This window comes from Astatotilapia calliptera, chromosome 8 (genome assembly GCF_900246225.1).
Source record: "Astatotilapia calliptera chromosome 8, fAstCal1.2, whole genome shotgun sequence".
Taxonomy (NCBI): Eukaryota; Metazoa; Chordata; class Actinopteri; order Cichliformes; family Cichlidae; genus Astatotilapia; species Astatotilapia calliptera.
In genome coordinates this window covers 17725770-17752705 of record NC_039309.1, presented here as the reverse complement: position 1 = coordinate 17752705, position 26936 = coordinate 17725770, and the positions used below count along the sequence as shown (strand labels likewise).

Below are 26936 nucleotides of genomic sequence, written 5' to 3'. Positions count from 1 at the left end.
ATATCGAACCGTGACACCAAAGTATCAAACCGAACCGAACCGTGAATTTTGTGTATCGTTGCACCCCTAGTATGTATGTATATGTGTATATATATGTATATGTGTATACATATGTGTGTGTGTGTGTGTGTGTGTGTGTGTGTGTGTGTGTGTATATATATATATATATATGTATATGTGTGTATATATATGTATATGTGTGTATATATATAAATTTTTTTTAAAGGAAAAAAAATCTACATTTGCAAGAAGCTTGCAAATGCAAAATAGTGGAAATTAACCCTTGCACACACTTAGTCTTATTTGCCTTAATAGTAATTTGTTCATCTGTGAGGTAATTTTCTAAATAAGACTCAATTTTCTTCAGCCTTACAATTTCAAAACTTAAGAATTTAAGCAGGCATAGATGTATAATTATGAAAGGTGTTCTCACGTTTTTTCATTGTTAACAAAGTTCTATTTAGAGACACTTAGACTTAAGACATAATGTTTGGGGGCACAAGAAATTCTCAAATCCTGTTTTTATTTCTTAGAATTTCTTATTCTTTGCTGCGGACTTCAGTTTGTTCTCAGATGGTTAAAGGTTCATGGTTGTATTTGTTTATTTTAACAAACGTAAGTAGTGCACTTGGGTTTTTTTTTTTTTTTTGAGTCCATCTGTGTGATTGACAGTCCCACAGGAGTGATGGTAAAATGTTGCAGCTGCAGGTACTGGTGATTAGGGCTGCCACAAACGATTATTTTGATAGTCGACTAGTCACCGATTATTTTTGCGATTAGTCGACTAATCAGATCATCATCCATTGGACGTAAAACTACAGCTTATTGCACCAGCAGCATCTGCTCTTATATAACTATCATTAGCTTACAGCTTTAAGTGTTTAAGGTCTGTGCTAACTAAAAATAAAGACAAGATGATAGTTTATTAAATTTTAATGAAATCTGCAGATTGTTTCGGTGAAGTTTAATCAACTCCTTGCTATCTAAAATATAACGGGACACTGGAGTAAATTTTCCAGCATATCACACTTCTGATAATCAGCTGTCTGCTTGACGTTTATTCAGCTGCGTAAGAACTATAACTTTAATCTCAGCCAAACCGATTTACTCAGGAACAAATAAAATACTAAAAAAAAGCCAAACAATAACATTTTAAGTTATCTAAGTGACTTATATATATTTAACCTGAGTAGTGAAAGACGGCAGTGGGTTTGAAAACGATCTGCCGGGAGTCCGGCGTTCTCACGGCTCTAGTGAGCCTAGCCCCCGGCTCGCTATCGAGCTAGTGGGTAACAGATGTCTCCGAAAACGTCGGAGCGCTTTTGTAAATATGTGGTGTCTTGATAAACTGAGCAGATATTTGAGGTTTACACAGCTACATTCTCGCCTGAAAATATGTTAAACGTTTATTTTGTGACCCAGAAAGAATAATAAGAGTAACATTAAAACTAACTAGCTGCCGCCATTGTTGGAAACTGGGCTGGGCCGCGCTATGAATTCTGGGACACAGCTGCTTCTTCTTCTTCTTCTTCGGGGTTTAACGGCAGCTGGCATCCTTGTACATGCAGTGCTGCCATCTTCTGTTTCAGTCCGTTATTACACTCTTAAATCCTACTAATTCCTGCGTCTTTTGGGATCTTACAAAGCTTCAAACGACGCGTCGACTATTAAATTAGTCGTCGACGATTTTGATAGTCGACGTAATCGTGACTAGTCGACTAATCGTGGCAGCCCTACTGGTGATGAAGATGATTCACTGTGGTAGAGCTACTGATGGTTGATGTTTACCCAATCAAATGCAATGAGTGGGATTCCTGGTTAGGAATAGGTTAAAGGAAAAACTCAGATGAGCTTGTGTTGGCCTCCTCAGTGTGGAGGGAGAAAAGAGAATCGCATCAGAATTGCTGTTGCATTCTCTCCTACTGTGAATTGCTGTTTTCGTTTGTTTCAGGTTATATTCTAATGATATGGTTAAAACATGTTCTATCTCCACTACTGTGAGATTTCATTGACTTAGTTGCTCCTTTTTAACTTTCGGTCTTATAAAGTTCGTGGTTTGTGGAAATATCCACAAATCCAGCTTATTTAACAACTGAGACTTGGGTTCTTGAGACTTGATTACACTACAAGATTATTTGGTAAAATAAGAGCACAACGTGCTGGCATGTATAGAGCTCAGATGCTCAACTCATCCTCATATCAGTGACATGCAGTTTAACAAAAAGAAGGCATAGAATAATTTTAAGTCTTGTTTTATCCTTGTCTTCATTATTGACACAAACATTTCTCTTTTTCAAAAAATTAAAATAACTTGTATTTTCATTTGCTAGATGGGGATGATGGGGAATCCAGGGGGGCCCTTTGGAGGCCCATATGGAAGTCAAGGGAATCAAGGTCTGGGAGGCGCAGGGCTGGGCCCTCAGCTCCAGAACAAAGGTTCCATGGCTAATAGCATGGCCCAGTTCAATGTGGACAAGAAGAACCCGCCCATGCAAGGAATGGGCGCCATGGTAAGGAAGAGATGATCAAGAGAATGTTTCCAATAAATAAGTTGTATTCTGATCCGTGTTATGAATTAGTAGATTACTATAAACTCTAGGACAGTACCAGATACTGATGCTGGTTGATAGCCAGTAATGATGAAAATGTTTTGTGTGAGCGTTTAGCAAAAATTGATGTGAAAGAGTCAGACAATACAGATATCTGTCAAATCTATCATTTAATCTCCCAACACAATCAGAAACTAAATTACCTCTTCCTGCTGCATTACCTCTTCATGTCCTGTCATTTGACTTGAGCACTCAGTACTCTAGTATTGCTGTAAACACCATCCTTTTATTTTCTTCCTCCACCTCCTCTTCCATTTTTACTCCCTCTAATCTTCTGCCTTCTCTTTATTCTGTTTCTTTTCTCTTATTTCCTCCGTCTCACCTTGTCTTGTTGTCGCCCACTTTCTTTCCAGGGCACACAGCAGTCACAGACAGGTGTGGGTGGTCCCACAGGTGCACCTGTGGGAGGAGCCCCCGGGATGGTGCCGGGCGCTCAAGCAGTTGGTACCCAGGTTTCTGCAGCATCCGCTGCAGCCGGAGCACCGCCCACAGCCGACCCTGAAAAACGCAAGCTAATCCAGCAGCAACTGGTACTCCTGCTACATGCACACAAGTGCCAGCGGCGGGAGCAGGCCAATGGTGAAGTCTGGCAGTGCAACCTGCCCCACTGCCGGACTATGAAGAATGTCCTCAACCATATGACTCACTGCCAGGCTGGGAAGTCCTGTCAGGGTAAGTAGAAAGGATGCTGCATCCTCCTGGAAACGCTGGATAAAATAATCCCTCCTGTAGCTGTCAAGCTGGCAACGTTCCTCGTAATGAAAGTGTATCTCACCTATTAAAATGGTTTAGTGCTTAAGCACATGAAGCTTAATTTTATTATGCTACCTGATTTTTGAGAGTAGTACTTAAGAAAGAAAAAAAACAGCCCCCCCCCCCCCCCCCCTCCTTCTCTAATACACCTCCATTTCCCAACTCCTGATTCCATATCTGTTTTGCCTCATTGACCAACAGTTGCTCACTGTGCATCATCGAGGCAGATCATCTCCCACTGGAAGAATTGCACGCGACATGATTGTCCTGTCTGCCTGCCGCTGAAGAATGCCGGGGACAAGAGGAACACGCAGTGTGAGTGTCTGTATCCGACCAAACAAAAGAATATACCTTCCTTCATACCATTGGATAAATTTTTTAGATACTGTGCTGTTATCATTATCAATATATTTACACATTTATATTGTGTAAATGTATTAATAATGACCAAGTTTGATGTTCAGAATCAGAATACTTTATTAATCCCGAAGGAAATTAGGGGTTAACGTTGTAATGCTGATAATGTAAGTATGATTTTGTACTGGGTTTGAAATGACAGCGTTGTTTTGAATATACTAGTCAGTATTATATTATAGCACAAAAATATAATAATTTTTGCTGAATTTTCTATAAGTATTCAGTAAATGATTTTTATTTATTTATTTTTTTAATTCTTAGCTTATTTTATTCATTCATAACTTTTGTTTTTTGTGTTCTTACAGCTCTACTTGCAGGGGCTGCTACAGGACTAGGCAGCTCACTTGGTACAATCCCTGGTAGCCAACCAAGTGCTCCCAATCTCAATCAGCCAAGCCAGATTGATCCCAGCTCTATAGAAAGGGCCTATGCTGCTCTGGGCCTCACCTACCAAGGGAACCAAATCCAGGCTCAGACTTCCCAGCCTAACATGCCCAACCAAGGCCTTCAAGGGCAGGCTGGTGTGAGGCCTCTGAACCCAATGGGTGAGTTTAGTTTATTTTCAGTAAAAAGACATTGTCTGAATTGTCTGCTCTTTTACAGCTTAATGCTAAGCATTTCTTTTTTTCAATGCCAGCAAGCGGTTAGGACCTTCAGCTTTCAGAATGAGTGAATTGTATACTTAAAGTGGCTTTTCAAAAGCTGTTTATCGCTGGTGGGAGCTATGAAGATAGCTATATAAAATTGTTTGTCAGATCTCCAGGAAAAATAATCATCTCAAGAATATGTTCCATGCTATGTAGCTTATCTTAACCCCTGGATATGTTGAAAAACATGTCCAGGCAAAAGCTTGTCCATTGTGTCCTACTGTTAGGATGACACTGAGAATAAACATATATAATTTCCTTTCTTTTCTATGCGGTGTAGGTGTGAATCCTATGGGAGTGAATGGAGGTGTGGGTGCTTCCCCTCAGAGCCAGCAAGCTAGTCTGCTGCAAGATACAATGATGCATCTTAATATGAACAACCAGGGGTAAGAGCAAACACAAAGGCTTTATTGTATTTATTTATTTTTTAAAGATTTGGTCAGTTCTACAAGGGTTTTAGGACATACATTTATTTTAAGAAGCCATTTAAAGGATTCACTCTGTCTCTTCTAGTCTGAATGATGCTGGTGGGGTCGGTTCCATGCCCACAGCAGCCCCTCCCTCCGCCACAGGCATGAGGAAAAGCTGGCATGAGGACATCACACAGGATCTACGAAATCATTTGGTACACAAGCTGTAAGTATTAAAGAGAAAAGCTGCATTATTTATTTAGTTTTGGACTGCACATAGGATCACAATTAGCATTGCTGTGCGAATACATTTAAAAAAGGGGGGGGGGGCTTGTGTTTTCTTTTTCTTTTCTTTTTTTTTTTTAAGTTCCATTCATCTGCCTGGATATAAAAAAAATTAGGTGTCATGTATTTCTGTAGTCATAGATAGAAAACATACTGGTGGATTATCATATTAAATATGGTGAATGTTTCAGAAATAGATGGAGGGTTATCTGCTTGGTTTCATCAAGGTTTTTTTCTTCCTTTGTTTTTTCTGGGATCTGAATGATGCCATCGAGACTGGATATCCATGTCATGTTCATCTCAGACACATACCTCTGTCCGCGCTGTAGTTAAAAACTACATAATTTCCACCATTTTTTCCTTCATCCTGTTTTCTGTCCTCCTCTTTACTTGTCCCTCCACAGTGTCCAGGCCATCTTTCCGACTCCAGATCCCGCTGCCCTCAAGGACCGTCGAATGGAGAACCTGGTGGCTTATGCCCGAAAAGTTGAGGGTGACATGTATGAATCAGCTAACAGCAGAGTAAGTTGCTCCTTACACTTGAGAAATCAGTGGTGTCGGTGTTTCAGTATCTATGTCAGTCATTGTGCTGTCATTACTTGTTCATTAAATTTATAGCAGCAGGTGAACCCCTGTCTTTTTTTCCTGTTGTTAACTTGTCTTTTTCCAAGATGAAAGAGAGCCACAGATTTGGTATTACTTGAGTTTCAAAATACTTCTATAATTTTCAAAATAATTTATATTTTTGTGTCCTTTCTGTGTTCAAATTCTTGTTTTCTAATGTCCTTAATCTCTTGTTTTCTTTTGACAGGCTGAGTATTACCATTTGCTGGCAGAGAAGATCTACAAGATCCAGAAGGAATTGGAAGAGAAGAGGAGGACCCGACTGCAGAAGCAAGGTGTGAACATTGGACCTGCTGGCATGGGACAGCCCCCTACTGGGCTGCCTCCAAGTGAGTGAACCTGTTGGGGGCAGGGGAAGAAGTGAAACGTTTTAGTGTTTGTTCAAAGTGTTCTGCTCATGCTTGGTGAACACACGGCAGTTTAACTTCCTTCTTCTCCTCCCCTATCTTTACAGACGGTCCCCTAACTGACCCGGTAATGGTGCGACCAGCAGGACCAAATCAGATGAACAGAACGCAAGGCCCAGGTAAAACATCTGTAGTTGCAGGCTCATCATTTTATGGTGGAATTGAAGCTTACACTGATTTTTTTATTTTTATTTATTCATTTATTTATTTTCTATTTATTTTTTTTATTTATGTTTTACCAAATGTTAACTTGGAGCCGAATGGGCTGAGTGTAATGCCATGATTAATCTCCACTGTGGACATAGACAGCTGGAGTAGCTGCGCGTCTCTAATATCTGCTGTCGTGCTCACTCTGATGACGAAGGCTTTAGAGTTGAGTGTCTTTGCCCTCATGTTGACACAGCCCCCCCCCCCCCCCCCCCCCCAGTGTTGATTACTTTGAAAAATAAAATCCATGTAAAATATGTTTATGTTGTATATCATAAATTCTGTGTTTTGTCAGGTATGAATCAGTTTAACCAAATGGGAATACAGTCTATGGGCCAGAGGTCAACACCTCCTCTACCCTTGGGACCATCTGGCAACCAGGTGAGTACACACAGTGTTTCAGATATGTAGAAGAACACAGTTTAAAGAGTGGGGGAAATAAAATGAGTAGCTGTTAAATTAATTTGATTTTTTTATAACAAAATTCTAAGAAAATATAAAGTTTGGTTTTTTTGAAGACCAGTGCTTTTTTTTTTTTTTTTTTTTTTTTTTTTTTTTTTTTTAAACTTCAGATGGGAATGGTTGGACCCAGGGTGGGGCAGCCCAATGTTAACCAGCTGCCAGCCCCGTATATGTCCCAGGGACAGTTTCCTGGCTCAGGACCTGGAGTTGGAGCTCAGTCTGGGATGACACCACCTGGGGGACCAGGAGGTATGGTGCAGGTAAGAGGGCTCGCACTTCTTTTTGATGTTGCTTAGAAACCCTGATTGTACCTGTAGCAATTCATATTTAGGTCTTTAATAAGGACCTAAATAGTCCTTCCTTTCTTTTCTTTTCTCTTTCATTTTTCCCCCTCCAACTCAAATATAAACTCTGTTGTTAATGTGTTGGGTGTGAGGAGGAGAATTGTAAAGAGTACTGTGCAGGTCATCGTGTTCTGTAAGTACACACTACACTAACCATTAGTTATACATGTAAATCTAGGGATGCACCAACCCTTTGGATCAGATATATTTCCAGTTGTAACTTGGTTCATTTCTATGTTGTTCTGTGTTATTCTGTCATATACCAGTAGAAGTACATATAGCTTCCTCTAAGCTATAACAGGAAAAGGCCTGTACATTTTACTCAACCACATACTGTGGTCAAGTGAGTTGACATGATTGAAAAGCTCCAACCATCCTTTCCCTGCGTGTCTGTTTATTTCTCTCTCGGTTGTTGGGAAGCTTTTGCTGCACTTACAGTAATAAAAGTGTTGTCGCCAATTTAATTAATATTGACTTCAATTGTCTCTTGCTAGCTCCACTCTACATGAGAGGTGTGTATATCTGTGTGCACTCGCTGTGAGTCAAGGGGAGGTGAAACTAGTGCGAGTGTAAATAACAACAGTATAAAGTAACCTAATGATGTTCACGCTGAGGTGAAAGTGTAATTTTTAAGCCCACCGGAGCAGGCACTATTTTTAAGTGACGTCATTTTTCATAGGAAACGTAGTTTTTTAACTCTACAGGGCCTTTCAAAAGTTTACTGGTGTTTCTGTAGTTTCTGGAATGCATAGAAATTAAATTGCACTGTTGGAAATAGTTAATTTGATGCACGTTGTGTTTTTTTTGTTTTTTTTTTGTTTTTGTTTTTTGTTTTTTTTGGTCGTTGTGCACAACAGTATTTTTGTTTTTCCTGCAGTTTACGAAAACTAGTGCATCTTAAAAGTGAAACTATGAAGACACTCAAATTTCCTATGGTTGAAAACTATTTTATGCAACTTTCTTGCATTTAGTTTTGAGGGATATACCTCTGAAACTTCTGTAACTAGAACTCGGGTCAGTTTGGCACGCCTCAACATAGTTTTTAGGGTTTTCCATTAGGTCATAGTACCAGGTACTTTTTAGTAGTTACTCGACTGTGGGTTCCAAGGCAAACCAAAAATGTCACGCCAACAGACTGCATACTACCGATTGACTAGTCAGTGACACTCGATGAGTCGTGAGAGCGTCTCCTTTATTAAAATGAAAACTGCCAATTTTGAAAACTATGGCAGTTTTCAAAATTGGCAGGGAAATGGCCGCACAGAAACAACACTGTTGTCCCCGAGTCTGACAAAAAGTAAAGTCATGTTTTAGTACGACTTTGGTAAGCTATGAAGGTGCACCGCTTGATGGATTGCCGGAGCATTATGGCTGCCGTAGTCAGGAGCCTTTTGGAGTAATCTGGGTCCAAAACTCCGTCTGCTTCAGGTCCCACTGCGGCATCACTGAGAGTTAAAAACTGTCTAAATTCTTTCATCTTTAATAAAATGATAGGCGTTGCTGCTTTACCAGGTGTAACAATTAAGTTTAACATCCAGGCATCCATGAAAACAGAATTTAGTAAATTCAACTGAGTTAGAAGTTAGCAGGAAGTTAGCTCGCTAGTTTCCACCTAAACATGATATAGCATGTTCTGACTGAGAGATTTCTGAAAAAATTAAAACGTACTGCTCTGCTATCACTTCCAACATAAATGAAGACAGAAAATTAAACAGCAGTGACGTTTGTAGGGTTACTGAAGTTGGACTAGCTGGTATATAATGATGTGCTACGTGATCGCTAGCAAAACAGCTACGTTAGCATAATATTAGCACAGTGAAGCTGAAGGATGAACGCTAACACTTTTCCACTTGATAAAAGTTAACGTGAGGGTTTCTGGGGGTTAGGGACAAATGCAATCACATGGCAGGATGCTATAAACGGGCCAAACTTCAGTCAGGAGAACAACTGAGATAATCCATCCACAATACAAGGTTAGTCATTAATATACTGCAATAACACGGGAATAGAGCAGTTGCGAGAGAATTCAGCATTAATGAATCAATGGTACGGAAGTGGAGGAAGCTCAGTTTTTGGCTTTCCCCATATTCCAAAAGTGCTTCGTCTCTTTGCTATGACTGTCGCCCGGCATAATTTGCAGATGATGTTGTTTGCAGCTGCTGCAATGCTTTCAACCCAAAACAGGCGCAGATTGATGACACCATCAACATGCGCTATCGCGGTAGAATGGTATAGTCAAAATCTCTACCGTTGGCCAAATTTATATAGTTTCTACCGTATACAGTTTATATCGCCCACCTCTGATTTAAATTTGTCTGAAGGAGAAGACACTAGATATGTATTTTCATACATAGGCTTTCTCCAGTTGTAAGACATAACCTTCACCAACAAAGGAAAGAAAATGCCACTGACATCTTCACAAAATGTTATCTTCTTTCTTAACATCTTAAGCTTCATCTCCTGAACTGAAGTCAGGTCTCTGACACAGGAAAACATGCATAAACATGCTTATTTATTCCAGATATCGTCACAGTAATTAATGTCAGCAGATTAGACACATGACCCTCCCATCTCAGAACAGCTGATAAGGAGCCAGCTAAACAACGTCGACAGCTGGTTATACGCTAACATTGTGACAGCTAATGTGGACTGTCAAGTAACTGAGTCCAAGAATGTTAGTGAAACTGTCTTTTGAGTGGATCTAAAGCCAGCTAACAGATGCTAAAACAGCAGCGCTTATCAGCAGTTCAACTTACCCTCAATAATTCATCTCCGCATCAATGAGACATGGAGTGTAAAGTCATGGTGAGCGGGCGTTTTTATTGTTTTTGATCTCTTGGCTAATTTAAACATGTTTTACCTGAAGGAGCCACTGTAGCTAGTGCACTTGAATTCGGCGGGGGGGGGGTGTTAACTCTAATCTGCAATCCAGTCTACTGACATCTAACAGTGAAATTTATGCACACTGTAACTTTAAACTAACATAAGCACTGATACTCTGTACTGGCAGATATCTAAACCGGATTGGTGCATCCCCATTTAAAATGTAGCAAACTAAAATTTAAACCTGAAGAAGAGAAAACACACTCCAATAATTCCTGGATCATCAGATAGAACTGCAATATTCTGGGTTAATATAAAACTTTATGCGGTAAAACGTAAACGTAGGAGATGAGTAACCTCTTCATTCTTGCCATCCTCGGGCAGTATTGTTACAATTTCCTTATAGCGTGATGTTAAGAAACATGGATAGAATATAAAGCATCCTGATGTGATCTGATCACATACATTCTTAGGTTACCCAAAGAACAACATTTTCTGTCTCTTAACCAACTCTACCTCTGTCTTCAGACGCAGATGGGCACTCCTCCCCCCCTCTCAGTTGCGAGTCCTCTAGCACAGCCGGGTTCAGCTGGCACTCCCAGTGGTGTCCCTCCAGTAGGGCCAATGGGGCCTCAAAGCGTGGGTGGTGGAGGTCCCAACTCAGCTGTTGGAGCCCCTGCCTCATCAATGACTCCATCTAACACAAACCAACAACCCAACTCCAACCCTCATTTGGGGCCCATGCGTGGCAGCTCACCCTCTCCTGCTCACAGCCGATCACCTACTCCCCACCAGACGCCCCCCAGGCTTGCTGGGTCGCAGACGCCACAACCACACACCCCTAATGCATCACATTTGGTGCCACCCCCAGCTCCTCAGCAGAACCAGCTTGGTCAGGGTCCTGGCTCCAACAAGCCCCTCCAGCAGCAACACATGGGGCCTGCTGGTTCAACCACTCCATCTCATCCTGGAATGGCCTCAAGTTCAACACCGCATGGCAGTCAGCTGCCACGTACTCCGGTCAGTGTCCCTTATTATTAAAAACTGGCATTTATTTTTAATTCATGAGTTAGAAACTTTAAAAAATATTTTTTTTAAATCAGGTCTTTTAAGTTTGAAAAGTTTTAGACAACAATAAAATACTTTAAAGAGAAAATACTTTATAAATAATAGCACAAATATCTGAATCAGATCATCATCATGATATCAGTGATTTGCTGTGGGCATGCTTTGCCTCAAAGGTAAATTTACACAGTTCATCAAAGTTCTTTACAGATTTGATGCTCCAAGCAACTGCCAGAAGGATTAAGCTATGTCGCATTGCCCTTTCTGTTAATGTAACACCAAACTATGAGCAGTTTGTTCAGTTTTACTTGCATGTTCCCCTGTCGTGCACCACTTGCATATTTACTACTTGTATGCATCTAATTTGTGCATCTCTCTTCAGTTATCCCAGAAGGGTTCGTTCCCAGCCGACAGTCAGGCCCCGACCCCAGCTTCTGTCAGCAGTCTAGACACCTCGTCCCAGCAACCGGCGTCAAACACTTCAGCCACCAATGTGGACATAAAGATGGAGGTCAAACATCAGGATGAGGAGGACGAGAGCGATGCTGGGAGCTGCTCCAAAGGAGGGAAACTCGGCAACCTCAAAATGGAGGAAAAGCCTGTGAAATCCGAATTTAAAAAAGAAGAGTGTTCTGGAGAAGGCGGTAAAGGAGTTCCTATGGAAACGTCGACTACAACACAGGGGTCAGGAGTAAAGATGGAAGACAGAAAACCGGAGGTGAAGAAAGAGGTGAAGAAAGAGGTGAAAGATGAAGAGGAGAGCTCGGAAGCAGTCGTGTCGCAGGCCCCAGTGAAAAAGAAGAGTAAGTCAAAAATACATTTTTACCAGCTGTTTTACACCTGCTGAAAATGAATCATGTTTTATTAATCCTTTCATCTCACTCTGCCCTCTAATCTCCATCATTCTTACAGTCTTCAAACCGGAGGAGCTTCGTCAGGCCCTGATGCCCACGCTTGAATCGCTCTACAGACAAGATCCAGAGTCTCTGCCATTCAGAATGCCTGTTGATCCTCAACTGCTCTGCATACCTGTATGTACCCCTGCTGAGGTTTAGATTATTTATACTTGCTCAGTTTCACATTTGCAAAAAAGTCTAACTTTTTATCTGCATTTTAACTCGTACAAATTTTAGTAGAGGGCTTAACTGCTCTGTTTTGACGTTGTGATGTTCCAGGATTACTTTGACATTGTGAAGAACCCAATGGACTTATCAACCATCAAGCGAAAGCTAGACACAGGTTAGTATGTGCTGCTGTATTTATGGAAACTTAGTAGACCACAACGAAAAAGCATAGATTTGGGGGTGTTAGAAGTTGATGTGTTAAGAAGGGAGGACTAAAAGTGTAAAAGTTTTTTGATTTCTAGATTGGAAAGTCATCATGGTTTGCGTGTGTTGGTTTTAGGTCAGTACCAGGAGCCCTGGCAGTACGTGGAAGACATCTGGCTGATGTTCAACAATGCCTGGCTGTACAATCGCAAAACCTCACGAGTCTACAAGTACTGCTCCAAGCTGGCTGAGGTTTTCGAACAGGAGATCGACCCTGTGATGCAGAGTCTTGGCTACTGTTGTGGGAGGAAGGTGAGACAAAGTGTGGAATAACTGGCTGAATGGACGAGGTGGAATAGGAGTGGGTACAGGTCACTCTTAAATTGGCAACAGCACTGCATAGGTTAGAGCTGTTCAACAGAGTTCGGTAATGGTTTGAGAGTCATTTGTATGTTCGGCAAGTATTGTGCATGTAAGTGGAAACACAAGCAATCTGCCAGAAAATCTAGTGAAAGTGCATTACATAGACAGACAAATGTCCCAAATGTTTTGTATAGCAGCCCAGAGCTCACACGATTATTAAAAAAATAAATAAAACAACTATTGGTTATTAAACTAACCCTTATCTTAATAAGCTAATTTAGTTTAGCTAAGTGTGTGTTCCTAAATGGCTCTTTCTCATCTGAGCTGCTGTGCAGAAATTTGCAGTATGTATGCGGATTTTAAAAAAAAAAAAAGAAAGAAAGAAGCAAAGCATTATTAATGCACTGGATTGGTATCGCGTTCCCAAGTTGTAGGACGTCACTTACACTGCTCAAGTTAAGGTGCTAAGTTGGTAACAACACCAAAGGTGAAGAAGCCCAATCCTGACACGGTGTGAAGACCTGAGTGCACGTTTGCATTGGTTCAAATTATCCCGGCCAATTAACTCATCAAAGTATTTACAAATGAACTTGAACCAGAGTCTAAGTAAACCAGGGCTTAGTGTATCTGGCTAAATATTAAGGAGTGATGCCGATAAAGTCTTACACTTTTATACTTTATAGAGGTTTTGTTTCAACACGTGAACCAATCCATGGAGCCTAAAACTATTACGGTTTTATAAAACGCAGGTTGAAGATGTGTGTTTGAATTCCTTGACCATGTTTCAGACCTGAAAACAGAAGCAAGTGAAGTGGGTTCATAGCTAAAATTGGCCTTGAGCATGCCACTGCGATATCACATTTCAGCTCTCATTAGACTCTGCTATTTTTGGTTTTGCAGACAAATAACAAAACTGATTGCCCCTCTATTATTAAAAGCTGGCTGAAGGTATAGTACAGTGTGACAAATCGAAGTAGAACTTGACTTAATCAGTAAAGTTTTTTTTCTCAGATAAAATAAAAACCTAAACAGAACTTGGGAAATGTTGTCTCCTGTGAGTTTTTTTCAGGTTCAGGTTTTGTTTCTGGTTCCTCAAGTCAAGTACAAACATTTTTCTTGAAATTGTGTATATATCTTTGCCACTGTCACAGTGTGATTAAACTGAAGGTCAGTTTTAAGAAGTGCTTAGACTTGATAATAGTACTGTTGTGTGGTGTGGGGTTGTTAACTCGGGCAGCTGTCCCAGCAAGAGTGCGGGGGTGCGGTGCAATTTAACGTTGCACTTGACTGAAGTAGCACTATCCAGCAGCTTCAATGCTAATCGTATGACATAGATGGAATAGCTGCCTAGGTCGAACTCCCCACATACAGGTCCAGGGACATAAAAGTAAGACTCGGGGAGTTTATTTCATTACTTTTATAAGTATCGTAGGCTATACCAGTGAGAGGGCACTGATGAGTTTGCCTCATTCACATGATGCTGAGTGGCTAAAGATTCAGTTGTTGATGGTCAAGAGGTTAACGAGTTGTTTATCATTTTTCTTTGCTTCTCTCCATCAGCTGGAGTTCTCTCCTCAGACGTTGTGCTGCTATGGAAAGCAGCTGTGCACTATCCCCCGAGACGCTGCATACTTCAGCTACCAGAACAGGTATGGGGGGAGAAGGGAAGAGCAATAAAGAAATGAAGGGTAATAGGAAGAATGGATAGTAAAAAAGGAAGAGATTATAGAAGAGAGCCATTAAGAAGAGTTTTAGCAGTGGGCCAGTATTCAGAGAATATGAGGTAAATGCCAAATAATTATCTGATTAATTTTGTTTCCCTAAACACTTCCCTTCACTTCATGTTCTCCTTTTTTTTTTTTTTTTTTTTTTTTTGGTATTAAATATTTCCATGTGGTGCCTAATGCACTGGCATTTTAACAGTCAGTCCTCTGATCACATTCTTTTAGAAGTGTGTGTGTGTGTGTGTGAGAGAGATTTTTTAAAGAAAGCTTAGAATATTTAAACACCAGTGCAAAGCAGACAAGGCTATTGACCGGACCTCATACCACAGGCTGTACCCAGGGGAGTCTACACCAAGTCTGTATGGTTTACCGAAAATACATAAACAGGGTGCTCCTTTAAGACCGATTGTCTGCATGATCGACTCTGTCACCTACTATAACATCTCCAAGTTTCTGGCTTCGATCCTCAAGCTGGTGGGCAGCTCTGAACACCACATCCAGAACACCCTGGATTTTGTTGAGAAGATGAGAGATGTCATTATGGAGGCAGATGAAACCATGGTCTCGTACGACGTTACATCTCTCTTCACTTGCATCCCAGTCACGGAAGCGTTGGAGGTAGTTCGTAAGAGATTACAGGATGACACCAACCTCAGCAACAGGACCACTCTCAGCATCGACCAAGTGTGTTTGCTGTTGGAACTGTGTCTTCATTCCACCTACTTCACATACAAGGGTCAGATCTACAGGCAGAAACATGGGTGTGCCATGGGCTCCCCAGTTTCACCCATCGTGGCCAATTTGTACATGGAAGAAGTGGAAAAGAGGGCTTTGCTATCCTACCCTGGAACACCACCAAGCCATTGGTTCAGATTTGTTTATGACACCTGGGTGAAAATCAAATCTCAGGACGTACCACATTTCACGGATCACATTAACTCGGTGGACGGACACCTCACATTCACCAGGGAGGATATGAAAAGTGGCAGGTTAGCCTTCTTAGACTGTGAGATTTCCATCAGTAATGGGGGACATCTAAAAGCTGACGTGTAACGTAAACCTACACATACGGATCAGTATCTAAGGTTTGACTCTCATCATCCACTGGAGCACAAACTGGGTGTCATCAGGACGCTACAACACCGAGCGAACACCATCCCCACTGACACAGCGGCCAGAGAGGCAAAAGAACAGCACATCAAGAAGGCCCTGAGTAAATGTGGTTTCCCAGCTGGACTTTTTCAAAGCTGGAAAGGCGCCTAAAAAAAGCTCCAGCTGATCCATGAGAGAAGGACAACCGCTGCCCAAGCAAAAACCTGTAGTGATCCCATATGTGTCAGGAGTATCGGAGCAGTTGAGACACATTTTTTCTAAACACCGGGTCTCTGTGGCTTTTAGGTCCCCCGACACAAACAGAGTAACATAGTGTACGCTGTTAAGTGCCAGGAGGATTGCCAGGATTTATACATCGGGGAAACCAAACAACCTTTGGCGAAGCAGATGGCACAACACAGAAGAGCTACCTCGTCAGGCCAGGACTCTGCAGTCTATTTACAGCTACAGGGCAGTGGTCACTCTTTCAAGGATGGGGATGTACACATCCTGGACAGGGAGGAACGCTGGTTTGAGCGCGGAGTCAAGGAGGCCATTTACGTGAAAAGGGAAAGACCATCTCTGAATCGAGGAGCGGGCCTAAGGGTACATCTTTCACCATCTTACAATGCTGTGATTGCAGCCATTCCCCAACTCTCTGTGAATGGTACTCATGGCCATTGATCAGTGGTCTTTGATCAATGGGTTTTGGTCAGTGGTTGTTGATCAATGGTCATGAGAATTTGCATAATTAAGATTAAGGAACTGACCTCCCAGCCCATTGTTCCTTCAGTGGGCTGGTTTCAGTCATTATGCAAATGTACTGTTTATAAGATTGGGGAAACCTGCAGTCAGCTGAGACTGAAGAAGTCACTTGGATGAGTGACGAAACGTTTCTCCCACAAAACGCTACGTCCAGATTAACAGAATCGGCTTTTGGAGATTTAAACACCAGTACTAGATTTTATCTGTGTGGTAGCGAGGCAGGAAACCCATGAACAACTGCAAATGAACACTCCCTCGCTTCCTAAAATGGTTAATAAATAAATAGCATTTATATTTTGTGACAACGATCAAAGAGGCTCAATCATCTGCCTTCCTTAGTAAGTTCTCTACCCAGTGGACGGACTCCTGATTTGTCACCTTTGACTCCAGGTGCCGAATTTTATTTTTTATTTTTTTCTACAGCATAGCGAGACATAACTCTCCACCCTGCTGCAGGTTCTGGTTAGGGTGGCTCTCCACAACCAATCAAAACTGGCATCACAGGCTGTAGTCAGAGACTGTCAAGTAAAGTCTGTTCCACCAAAGGACAAGGGACTTGAGACAGGTGAAGGATATTGAGGACTAGCCTACTTGTAGGGAAATGAGATGGTGAGGAATGAAACTAGTTGGCAGTGACAGACTTTTCAAAATAACTGTGGTGGATTGGTTACTAGTAAATCAATAATGTTAAAAGTAATGGGTGACTCGCCAAAGCAAAATGGAACTGTGGGGAAACTATGCTAACGCAAATTGAAGTAGGAAGAAACTGGACAATAAAGGCCACACTTTCAAAATCTTCCCTTGATCATTTTTAAAAATTATTTCTATCATCATCATCATCATCATTATTAAGTCCAGTCATGCAAACTTTAGTGGAATGTGAAAGGACCGACTTTAAAATGAACTTCCTGAATGAACAGCTGAGCAGTTGTCTGTGCTTGTTCATTATCTGTTGAGTGTTTGTATTACGTCCTGTGCCACAGCTTCCTGCTCCCATTTAGCTCCTGTTGATTCTGCTCCTGCTCTGTTAGCTGTGGTGGTTGTTGTTGTTGCTGTTGTTGCTCATCCTCTCATGTCCAAATTGCTAATCTGTGCTTTGCCTCGGCTCTCTGCTGTGTGTTGTCCTGGATGTTTGTCTCGTCTTGTTCCCATACGACGTGTCTGTCTCCCCTCCTCAAATGATTGTGATATCAACATTGGCTTGCATTTGCCTTGCCCCACCATGTACCACCAACCCCCCCTCCACCTCATTCCCTCACCCCTTACAATCATGACTGGCTGTTGCGGTGACGACTTCCCTGCTGTCCTGCGTTCCTCCTTCCTGCACTTCCTGCTTGCTTGGCTTGTGGCACCCTGCCTTGCCCATGTCCTATACCATTTGGTGACTGCCCTCCCATGCGCTGTCTGTGGTTGACTGTGCTGTGGGGAATGGTGTAGTTCACCAAAATTTGGGCTTCTTGCTAACAGGTACCACTACTGCGAAAAGTGTTTCAACGAGATCCAGGGAGAGACCGTTTCCCTGGGTGACGACCCCACCCAGCCACAGACGTGAGTATTAGTTAATAAAATGTGATTTTTGAACTTAAATGTCACCTTTCAGCATGCTAGATGCTTTTTAATGCTTTCCAGTTAATCTCTTGTGTGAGTCTACACTGTTCATTTCTATTATAGGAAAAAAAGAAACTGCAATAGGTGTGCTTAAATCATATTTCATGGTGTAAACTTTACCAGCAAAGCCATGGGATGTAGACTCCACACCTAATATTTGATTTAGCAGATTTTAATACGTCAACGAGAAAAGAAAATGAACATTTCTGCATTCCACTCAATTTCTAATCAAAATTAATTTCCTCAGCATGCCCCTGAAAGAGATTTTATTAAGTGTTTTGCAATAATTTATTTTCAATTTCCACCTGCTGCAGTTTTACAGTATCCCTCTTTGTTGGTTTTAGATCAATAAGCAAGGATCAGTTTGAGAAGAAGAAGAACGACACACTGGACCCTGAGCTGTAAGTCTGCCTTTTGTCGTGGGCAAATTTAATTTTTGTGGTGGGGTGAAGAGATTTGGTCTAAGCTGTGTCCTCCCCTCTGTCCCTTTCGTCAGGTTTGTTGAATGTATGGATTGTGGTCGGAAGATGCATCAGATATGCGTCTTGCACAATGACACAATCTGGCCAGAAGGGTAAATAGCCTTTTTGTTTCCATTTGTTTGATTTCTGTGAAAGTCCAGCTGGTGTTTGGTAAAAACTGATTTTGGTTTTTATCCATCTTGTTTCTGTTTCATAGTTTTGTATGTGATGGCTGCTTAAAGAAGTCGAATAAGGCGAGGAAGGAAAACAAGTATTCTGCCAAAAGTAAGTGGACATTTGTGAGCTCACTTTTGTAATTGTGCAGCTTTTAGTGTTTCACACAGATCAGTTTGTCGTTGGTGCAATGTGGGTGTATATGCATAAAATTATACCTGAATTAACTTTGGCTATATGTTGCTCATATAACCATTTGACCAAACTCTGACATAAAATAATAATTACAGCTAAAGTTTGTGTTGGCTTTCCTCCAGCTTGATGTCTTTCCCTGCAGTTGTTCAGAGTGTGTTAGACGTACACTTACCAACAGAAGTTTTTATATTTGTCATTTCGTGCTGGCTGTTTTATACAGTTGTTGACTAACTTAACTGTCCCACAGGGTTGCCCCAAACGAAGTTGGGGGTTTTTCTGGAGCAAAGGGTGAACGACTTCTTAAAGCGACAGGCCCACCCAGAGTCTGGAGAGGTCTTCATTCGTGTTGTTCATGTATCTGATAAAGTCGTGGAGGTCAAACCAGGCATGAAGTCCAGGTACAACACTCTTCATCCAGAGCTGGAGCTAGGTTTTACCTACATCCGCTCTTGTGTGTCAACTAGATCAAGGCGTTTTGGGAATTCAAGTTGAAATCTTGCGTCTGGTAAAACCTGCAACATTTCATTAATTGAGATAAGGAAAGGTGTCAGTGTTTATTTGTGAATTAATTTTTCGATTTACTGAATTGTAAAGAACGGAGTAATGGATAGTTAAAGCTATAAATGCTTTTAAAACAAAAGATTTTGCCTTTAATTTAAAATTTCCTGATTAAAATAGTGTTGAAATGGAAGCTAACAGTGATTAAGCTAATAATTATGATGAAATAAATGCAATCTAGCTATCAGCTTGTTGCAGACGTCTGTGAGTATAGGCTTTCATTTGATTTGTACAGATTCACATTATTCACAGCTCCTGTATTAACTCGTGTTTTTGTCTCCAGATTTGTGGACAGTGGCGAGATGTCAGAGTCATTCCCATACAGGACTAAAGCCCTTTTTGCATTCGAGGACATTGATGGAGCAGACGTCTGTTTCTTTGGTATGCATGTTCAGGAGTATGGATCTGACTGCCCTCAGCCCAACCAGAGGTAAAGATATCACCATATTGTTAAACTTTTACCAAGTACTTTGTGTTTTTCTATGTTGGAATCATTTAAAATGCAGTTTTGACACAATGTTTTTTTTAAAGTTACATTTTTTTCTTCTTTCATCCACTCAGGCGAGTGTACATCTCCTACCTGGATAGCGTACACTTCTTTCGGCCGCGCTGTCTAAGAACAGCAGTTTACCATGAAATACTCATTGGCTACTTGGAGTATGTGAAGAAATTGGGGTGAGTGCTGCTACAAGAAAAAAAACATTTTTTGTTCCGGGCTACACAAATTCTTATAAAAAGTTGTTATTTTGATATAGTTTAATTTGTCCAGTAGGTGTTTGATTTGTGTTCTCTTGTTTGAACTCGTAGCTACACCACCGGCCACATCTGGGCCTGCCCACCTAGCGAAGGCGACGACTACATCTTCCACTGTCACCCTGCAGATCAGAAGATCCCGAAGCCCAAACGCCTTCAGGAGTGGTACAAGAAAATGCTGGATAAAGCTGTGGCAGAACGGATAGTGCATGACTACAAGGTAAAGAGGCATTCTTTGACCTCTGGAGGGTTTAGAACAGGAGTAAAGATAAACTTTATTGTATAATACATGCGTAATAACAATACTGTCTGTTTACCCCAAAAGGATATATTCAAGCAGGCGACAGAGGATCGTTTGACCAGTGCCAAGGAATTGCCTTACTTTGAGGGGGACTTTTGGCCTAATGTGCTGGAGGAGAGCATCAAGGAGCTGGAGCAGGAGGAGGAGGAGAGGAAAAGGGAGGAGAACAGCACTTCCAATGAGAGTGTTGATGTAAGAATTAACGACTCAATGTAGTTCTTGAATCTAAATGCACTGATTGAAAGAGGGGTGAATAAGGGTTAGCATTGCAAACGTCAGTTTCTCATCAGTGTGATTGTTTTGTTTTAAACCACTTTTTTTTTTTTTTTTTGGTGCAGGACACAAAAGGAGACAGCAAAAATGCAAAGAAGAAGAACAACAAAAAGACTAGTAAGAACAAGAGCAGCCTGAGCCGAGCCAATAAGAAGAAGCCTGGGATGCCTAATGTGTCCAATGACCTATCACAGAAACTCTATGCCACTATGGAAAAACACAAAGAGGTATGTGGGGTGGGGGATTTTGAGGTTTTGCCATTTTTGGGGGATGAGCTGCTGGCAAAAACGTGAAACTGTTTTAAAGACTACGTTTCATCTGATCTCCTCTCTTTTCCTCTCCTAGGTGTTCTTTGTGATTCGGCTGATTGCAGGCCCAATGGCAAATGCCTTGCCCCCTATTGCTGACCCAGATCCCCTGATGGCATGTGACCTCATGGATGGTCGTGATGCTTTCCTGACACTGGCCCGAGACAAGCACCTTGAATTCAGTTCGCTGAGGAGGTCCATGTGGAGCTCAACGTGCATGTTGGTGGAGTTGCACAACCAAAGCCAGGACCGCTTCGTTTACACGTGCAATGAGTGCAAACACCACGTGGAGACTCGCTTCCACTGTACTGTTTGTGAGGTGAGTTGGAAAGAGAAGTGAGGTGTGTTTGGTTTGTCTGATTTGTCCCAGGGCAAAATAGGTGGCGTTTGGGTTTATTATTATTACTATTATTATTATTTTTATTATTGTAATTGTTCAAAAACCTCCAAGTTACACTTCTAACTGTCTCTATTGTCATCTGTTTTAGGATTACGACCTCTGCATCACATGCTACAACACTAAGGGACATGAGCACAAGATGGAGAAGTTAGGCCTCGGCTTGGATGATGAGAGCAGCAATCAGTCTGCCGCTGCCACTCAGAGTCCCGGAGATTCCCGTCGCCTCAGCATCCAGCGCTGTATCCAGTCGCTCGTCCACGCATGCCAGTGCCGAAATGCCAATTGCTCTCTGCCGTCCTGCCAGAAGATGAAACGTGTCGTTCAGCACACAAAAGGATGCAAGAGAAAAACCAACGGTGGCTGCCCCATCTGCAAGCAGCTTATCGCATTGTGTTGTTATCATGCTAAGCACTGTCAGGAAAACAAGTGCCCAGTCCCCTTCTGTCTAAATATCAAGCACAAGCTTCGCCAGCAGCAGCTGCAGCACAGGCTTCAGCAAGCTCAGATGCTGAGAAGGAGAATGGCCAGCATGCAGAGAGTGGGCCAGCCCGCTGCAGGAGGAGCACCTGGGGGAAATGGACAACCCTCTCCTGGAGCCAACAATGGAGCTACTGGTCCTGGTACCCCTACATCGGGAACGCAGCCCCCTACCCCACAGACACCTACCCAGGGTAACATGTCTGCACCTTCTCAGCAGCAGGGGGTTGGGATGGGTGGTATGGGAACTCCAGGTGAGCAACAGCAAGGTGGTGGCATCCCCCCTCAACACCATCTCCACCAGTTTCCGTCAGCAGGTGGAGGGGGGATGATGAATTCTCCTCAGCAGCAGATGGTACCTCAGCTTCAGCAGCAGCCACCAAATCTCCAGCAGCTCCAGCAGCAGCAGCATCCTGGTAGTTTGCCTCCATACAACCCCAGACCAGCTGGAGTCCCTGCTCTTCATCAGCCCCTTGGGAAACCTGGAATGGGTCCAGCAACCCCTCCTCAGCAACAACCACCACCCAATCAAGGCCAGGGGTCCATGGGTGTCCAAGGCCAGCAACAAGGGCCACCCCTGGCTGCTGTAGAGACGGCACTAAAAATCCAGCGCCTGGCAGAGACCCAGAGACAGATGGCTCACGCCCAAGCACACATGCGTGGCTTGGGACAGGGGGGCATGATACCTCCACATCCTCACCATCAGAACAACCAGGCCCAGATGAGAATGCCCCACATTGGGGCCCAGGGCATGCCGCTCCAGGCTCAGGGAGTTGATGGAAGGACTATGTTAGATCCACAGCAACCAGGAACGCTAGCAGGGATGCAACAGGGTGGTCCTCCGTCACAATTGCCGCCTCAAGTTCAGCAGCAGGTCCAGCCAGGTGGACAGCTTCAGCCAACAAACCAGCAGTGGGGTGCTGGGGGACCAACCATGAACCAACAACAACGGCCAAACATGATGGGTCATATGACACCACAGCAGCAGCCAGCAGTTCCCCAACCACAGCAACAAATGCTGAATCAGCAGCAGCCTCAACCAGGAAACCGAGGGCTGATGCAGGCAATTGGAGGAGCAGGGGGTGTACCTGCTTCATTAGTAGCTGGATCGGGGAACTTGCCACAGGCAGCACTACAAGATCTCCTGCGAGCGCTACGCTCCCCAAGCTCAGTCTTGCAACAGCAGCAAGTCCTCAACATCCTTCGTTCCAACCCAACGCTCATGGCTGCTTTTATTCGGCAGAGAGCAGCCAGGTATCAAGGTGCTCAGGGTGGCCCTGGAGGAGCAGGCGGGCCTCCGCAAGGAGGTCCTGGAGGTGTGCGTTTCCAAGGAGCTGCTGGAGGTCTGCCTGGTGTAGGAGCGCCTGGAGCCAACCAGCTTGCCAATATGGATGGACAACAGCAGGTTAATGTGAACCAGGCAGGCCAGCCAGGGATGAACATCCCTCAGGGTGGAGCAGGGGGAGGAAATATGCCCACCATGGCTCAGCTTCAGCAGTTACAGCAGCGCCCGATGTTGCCAGGAAACTTACAGCAACAACAGCAAATGGCCACTTTGCAGCAGCAGCAGCAGCAGCAGCAACAACAGCAGCAGCCACAGGGAGCAATGCAACCAGGTCAGCAAGGGAACATCGCCAATATGACACCACAGTTCAGAGAGATGTTTTTGAGAAGACTGCAGCAACAGCAACAGCAACAAATGGGGAACCACGGCCAGTTCCAGCAGCCTCAAGGACTCCAGCAGCAACAAGGCCAGCAAAGCTTCATGCAGCCTGGCCAGGGACAGCCAGGGATACCCCCATCTTCTCAACCCCAACCTGGGGGTGGTGTAGGGGTTCCCCAGCAGCAAGGACCACCACCAGGTGGGCCAGGACAGTTAGGCCAGCAAGGCTACCAGATGTCACAAGTAGCTGCAGTGCTCCAGCACAGGCTGATGCAGCAGCAGCAGCAGCAGCAAAATCAAATGGGTGGTCTTCAAGGACAAGATGTAGGCCCCAGTGGAGGCCCTGGAGGACCTCCACTCCAGCCTGGACAAGGTGGATCAGGGCCAGGGCAACAACCGCAGAGTGGTGCAGGTGGTGGCCCCCAAATGCCACAGACGTCCCAAGCCATGCTTGCCCAAAATATCCAGCAGAGGCTCCTGCAGCAGCAGCAACAGCAGCACCTTGGAGGGGGTTCTCCAGCCCACCATAGCAGTCCTATGAGTCCCCAGCAGCAGATGGCCCAGTCCCCCCATCACCACCTACAGGGACAAGGAGGACTCGGTCCAGCTGGATCGCTCAGCAGTCAGGTCCGGTCCCCTCAGCCCTCACCAAGGCCACAGTCGCAGCCTCCACGCTCCAGCCCGTCCCCACGCATGCAGCCTTCCTCCCAGCCTCAGCCCTCACCTCACCGCATCTCCCCTCAGACCCAGAGTGGGTCGCCCCACCCAGGGCATCTCAGTCAACATTACTCCAACATGGCACCACCCCAACCTCCACAACCCCAGCAACAGCAGCCAGGTAGTTCTGTAGATCCTAGTCAGTACAATTCGGACCAGAACTCTATTATGTCTCAGCTGAGTGGGATGACGGGGATGCACGGTGGACAAGGGGGGCAATCAGACATGTTGGGTGGGAGCAACAACAGCGGCGGCGGCAGCAACAACAACAACCAGGAGCTGGGAACGAACATTAACCACAACCTGATGTAGCCTTGACTCTGTACTGTCTCTCTCCGTCGTGATGCTCTGATCTGTTGCCCCAAATGACAAACTGCCATGAAAGGAGAGCGGGGCAGCTTTGGGGTTTTAGAAGTTTTTATTTTTTATTTAAATATTTTTCTGATGTATAAATATGAACTGAAAGCTTCCTTCCTATGGGAGATGCAACATCAATCTTAGAAGTCAATAATTGAATAAATTAAAACAATGGTAAGTTATTGCTGTTAATAAATATCTATATATTTTTGCCAATTGTGTACAAAAAAGGTGGAAGGTCAGTGTTTCAGGTTGAAGATATTACTTCTTTAAGTATATGACAATATTTTTGGGGACTGAGAATTTTTGCCTTTTTATGAATATTTTTAAGATTTCAAATGTTGCTAAAAATGAGAGTTGACATGATGTACTTTTTTTTTCTTATTCTTTTATTTTTTCTCCTCAAATACCCATCATGATTGTATCTATTTTGCAGAGTACGTTTATTTTATTTCTATATTATTATAATTATTATTATTTCGTGCCCTCGGCGATTCGTTAATCAGGCATCAACATATCTTCCGTTACCCGCCCTTCTTCTGGACACACAAACGTAGATTTTTTTTCCAGTGACTGCAGCGATTCAGAAGTATATTTATTGGGTTTGTGGGTGGTTAGGAAGGTGTGTTCAATGCAGTTTGATTTATTTTTTACATTTTTTTGACAGCTATCCCAGGTTTGTCTTCGTCAGGGTTTCTATAATTTGAATTAAACCGTAAGATCTTTTGTTTTTGTTTTTTTTCCCTTATGGGGCCGCCTCTTCGCACTTCTCCTGTGAATGTGCACACTTTCTTCATCCTAACTTCTCCTGCTCCACAACCTGCGTACTATATACCTGTATTATAGCTGTTGAAGCTCGCTGATGATTTAAAAAAAGAAAAAGAAAAAAAAAAGGTTGTGTGTACATATATTACAGCTGCATTTATGAACAGTAACCTGGAGAAGAGGTCGCTAAAATCCCGCCTTTATCCCGAACCCCAACGGTTTTCCTTACATCCTTATCCTCCCCCCGTCCCACACCCTCACGACTGCCTCTCAGCCACAAGGTTTAATTCACTGTTAGTACTGTACAAATTAAGAAATGGTGGACTTGGATACTTTTTGTTTGTTTGTTTTTTCTTTTGTAATGAAAGTGAAAGATGTAAAATAAGTGTACATACTTTAAAATCTTATGAGCAGAGACATTTTCTGCTGTTGTTTCCTCTTGTTTGATTGAATATTTGCTTGTATGTGTTTGGAAAAAAAAGTGCTCCTGAGCTACTGTACAGTATTGTTTTGTTTTGTTTTCTATAATGTACAGTATGGGGTGTAGTCGGTCACAAGCACCAATGCGCCTTTTTCTGTGTAAGGTTTTAGGGAGGCTATAGCAACCGAGTCACACACCTAAACAATCTCAGCAGTTAAGACAGGAAACCTGTACGACGATGAGCCGAAGCTGGGGTCGGTTAGAGGTGTGACTTAAGAGTTCAAATTTGGTCATTTAGCTTTTTATGGAGAGGACTGAAGACACAATATTCACATGCTCACTATTTTTCTTAAAGGTCGGGCTTGCTGGGTATGGGGAAGGGAACGCATCAGAAACCAGGTGGCAATATATCTTGAGACTTATTTTATAAGAAAAAAAAAAACAAGGAAAAACTGTCTTTTATAAATAGATATATTATTTAATTTTATTTTTTGGAAATAAAACTTGAAGCTACAGGAATTAATAGATAAAACATGCTTTGTTTTTGTATTAAAGATGTTATGGTGATGCAAAAAGAACCTGCAGACAGTCTTTCAGTTCGCCTGGGGAGGCCTTGGAGTATATTATACCATCCTTTTTTTTTTTTTTTTTTTTTTTTTTTTTTTGGTTGTTTTGAAGAAATGTTTCATGTACATGAATATAGTTGTAAACATACTGAATCACTGTACAAACTGATGGCAACTGAACAAATAGTTTTGTTTTTATCATTTCTTTTTCCTAAAGAGACTGGAAGTAAGACTATTTAAATATTTGTTTAGTATTCAAATGGAATCTTTGACCACTCTCTTCTTTTCTTTTTTGTTCTTGTTAACAGTTTTGGTGCTTGCTGAGAGAAAGCAAAAATAACTGTTGCTCCATTTTCATTAGTTTCTTTTAAGTTATTTCGGTGGTCTGATTGTTTTTGTTTTTGCCAATAAATTAATTGTACAATAAAGTATGTTTGTACCATTGGGGAAAATTTATTTTTTTTCTCTGTCAGTTATTAATGACAATATGATGCATCTGCGCATCAGTCAGAAGCCTGTGCCATTTGAAGATGGACAGTAAATAAGTCTAAAAAAATTCCACATTTAAGCGATGAAGAGGTTTAAAGGGTTTTTGCCAGAGGACACTGAAAATTGTTTTGTCATCCTGTGGGGACGAGTTTGTTCAGCTCTAGCATTTTAGAAAGAAGTTGTGT

General features: G+C 42.7%; 1 protein-coding gene across 5 annotated transcripts in view; it reads left to right on the top strand.

Annotated features, from left to right (window-relative positions):
- ep300a (EP300 lysine acetyltransferase a) overlaps window positions 1-25236 on the top strand; it is a 30561-nt gene extending 5325 nt beyond the window's left edge. Inside the window, exons 3-31 of one of the 5 annotated variants that reach the window (XM_026177192.1) lie at window positions 2331-2510; window positions 2963-3281; window positions 3564-3683; window positions 4085-4324; window positions 4707-4812; window positions 4940-5062; window positions 5526-5643; window positions 5933-6020; window positions 6200-6271; window positions 6655-6740; window positions 6932-7081; window positions 10517-11008; window positions 11436-11856; window positions 11966-12084; window positions 12229-12292; window positions 12458-12633; window positions 14245-14333; window positions 17703-17813; window positions 18218-18274; window positions 18370-18447; window positions 18552-18619; window positions 18951-19101; window positions 19545-19691; window positions 19823-19936; window positions 20069-20234; window positions 20340-20507; window positions 20654-20815; window positions 20934-21215; window positions 21385-25236. In XM_026177192.1, the coding sequence (XP_026032977.1) occupies window positions 2331-2510; window positions 2963-3281; window positions 3564-3683; window positions 4085-4324; window positions 4707-4812; window positions 4940-5062; window positions 5526-5643; window positions 5933-6020; window positions 6200-6271; window positions 6655-6740; window positions 6932-7081; window positions 10517-11008; window positions 11436-11856; window positions 11966-12084; window positions 12229-12292; window positions 12458-12633; window positions 14245-14333; window positions 17703-17813; window positions 18218-18274; window positions 18370-18447; window positions 18552-18619; window positions 18951-19101; window positions 19545-19691; window positions 19823-19936; window positions 20069-20234; window positions 20340-20507; window positions 20654-20815; window positions 20934-21215; window positions 21385-24465 (7548 nt within the window). In that variant the 3' untranslated portion in view covers window positions 24466-25236. Of the gene's footprint in view, window positions 1-2330; window positions 2511-2962; window positions 3282-3563; window positions 3684-4084; window positions 4325-4706; window positions 4813-4939; window positions 5063-5525; window positions 5644-5932; window positions 6075-6199; window positions 6272-6654; window positions 6741-6931; window positions 7082-10516; window positions 11009-11435; window positions 11857-11965; window positions 12085-12228; window positions 12293-12457; window positions 12634-14244; window positions 14334-17702; window positions 17814-18217; window positions 18275-18369; window positions 18448-18551; window positions 18620-18950; window positions 19102-19544; window positions 19692-19822; window positions 19937-20068; window positions 20235-20339; window positions 20508-20653; window positions 20816-20933; window positions 21216-21384 lie in introns of all 5 variants that reach the window. The other 4 variants (XM_026177193.1, XM_026177190.1, XM_026177191.1 and 1 more) reach the window with 4 other exon arrangements.
- The last annotated feature ends 1700 nt before the right edge of the window (window positions 25237-26936 follow it).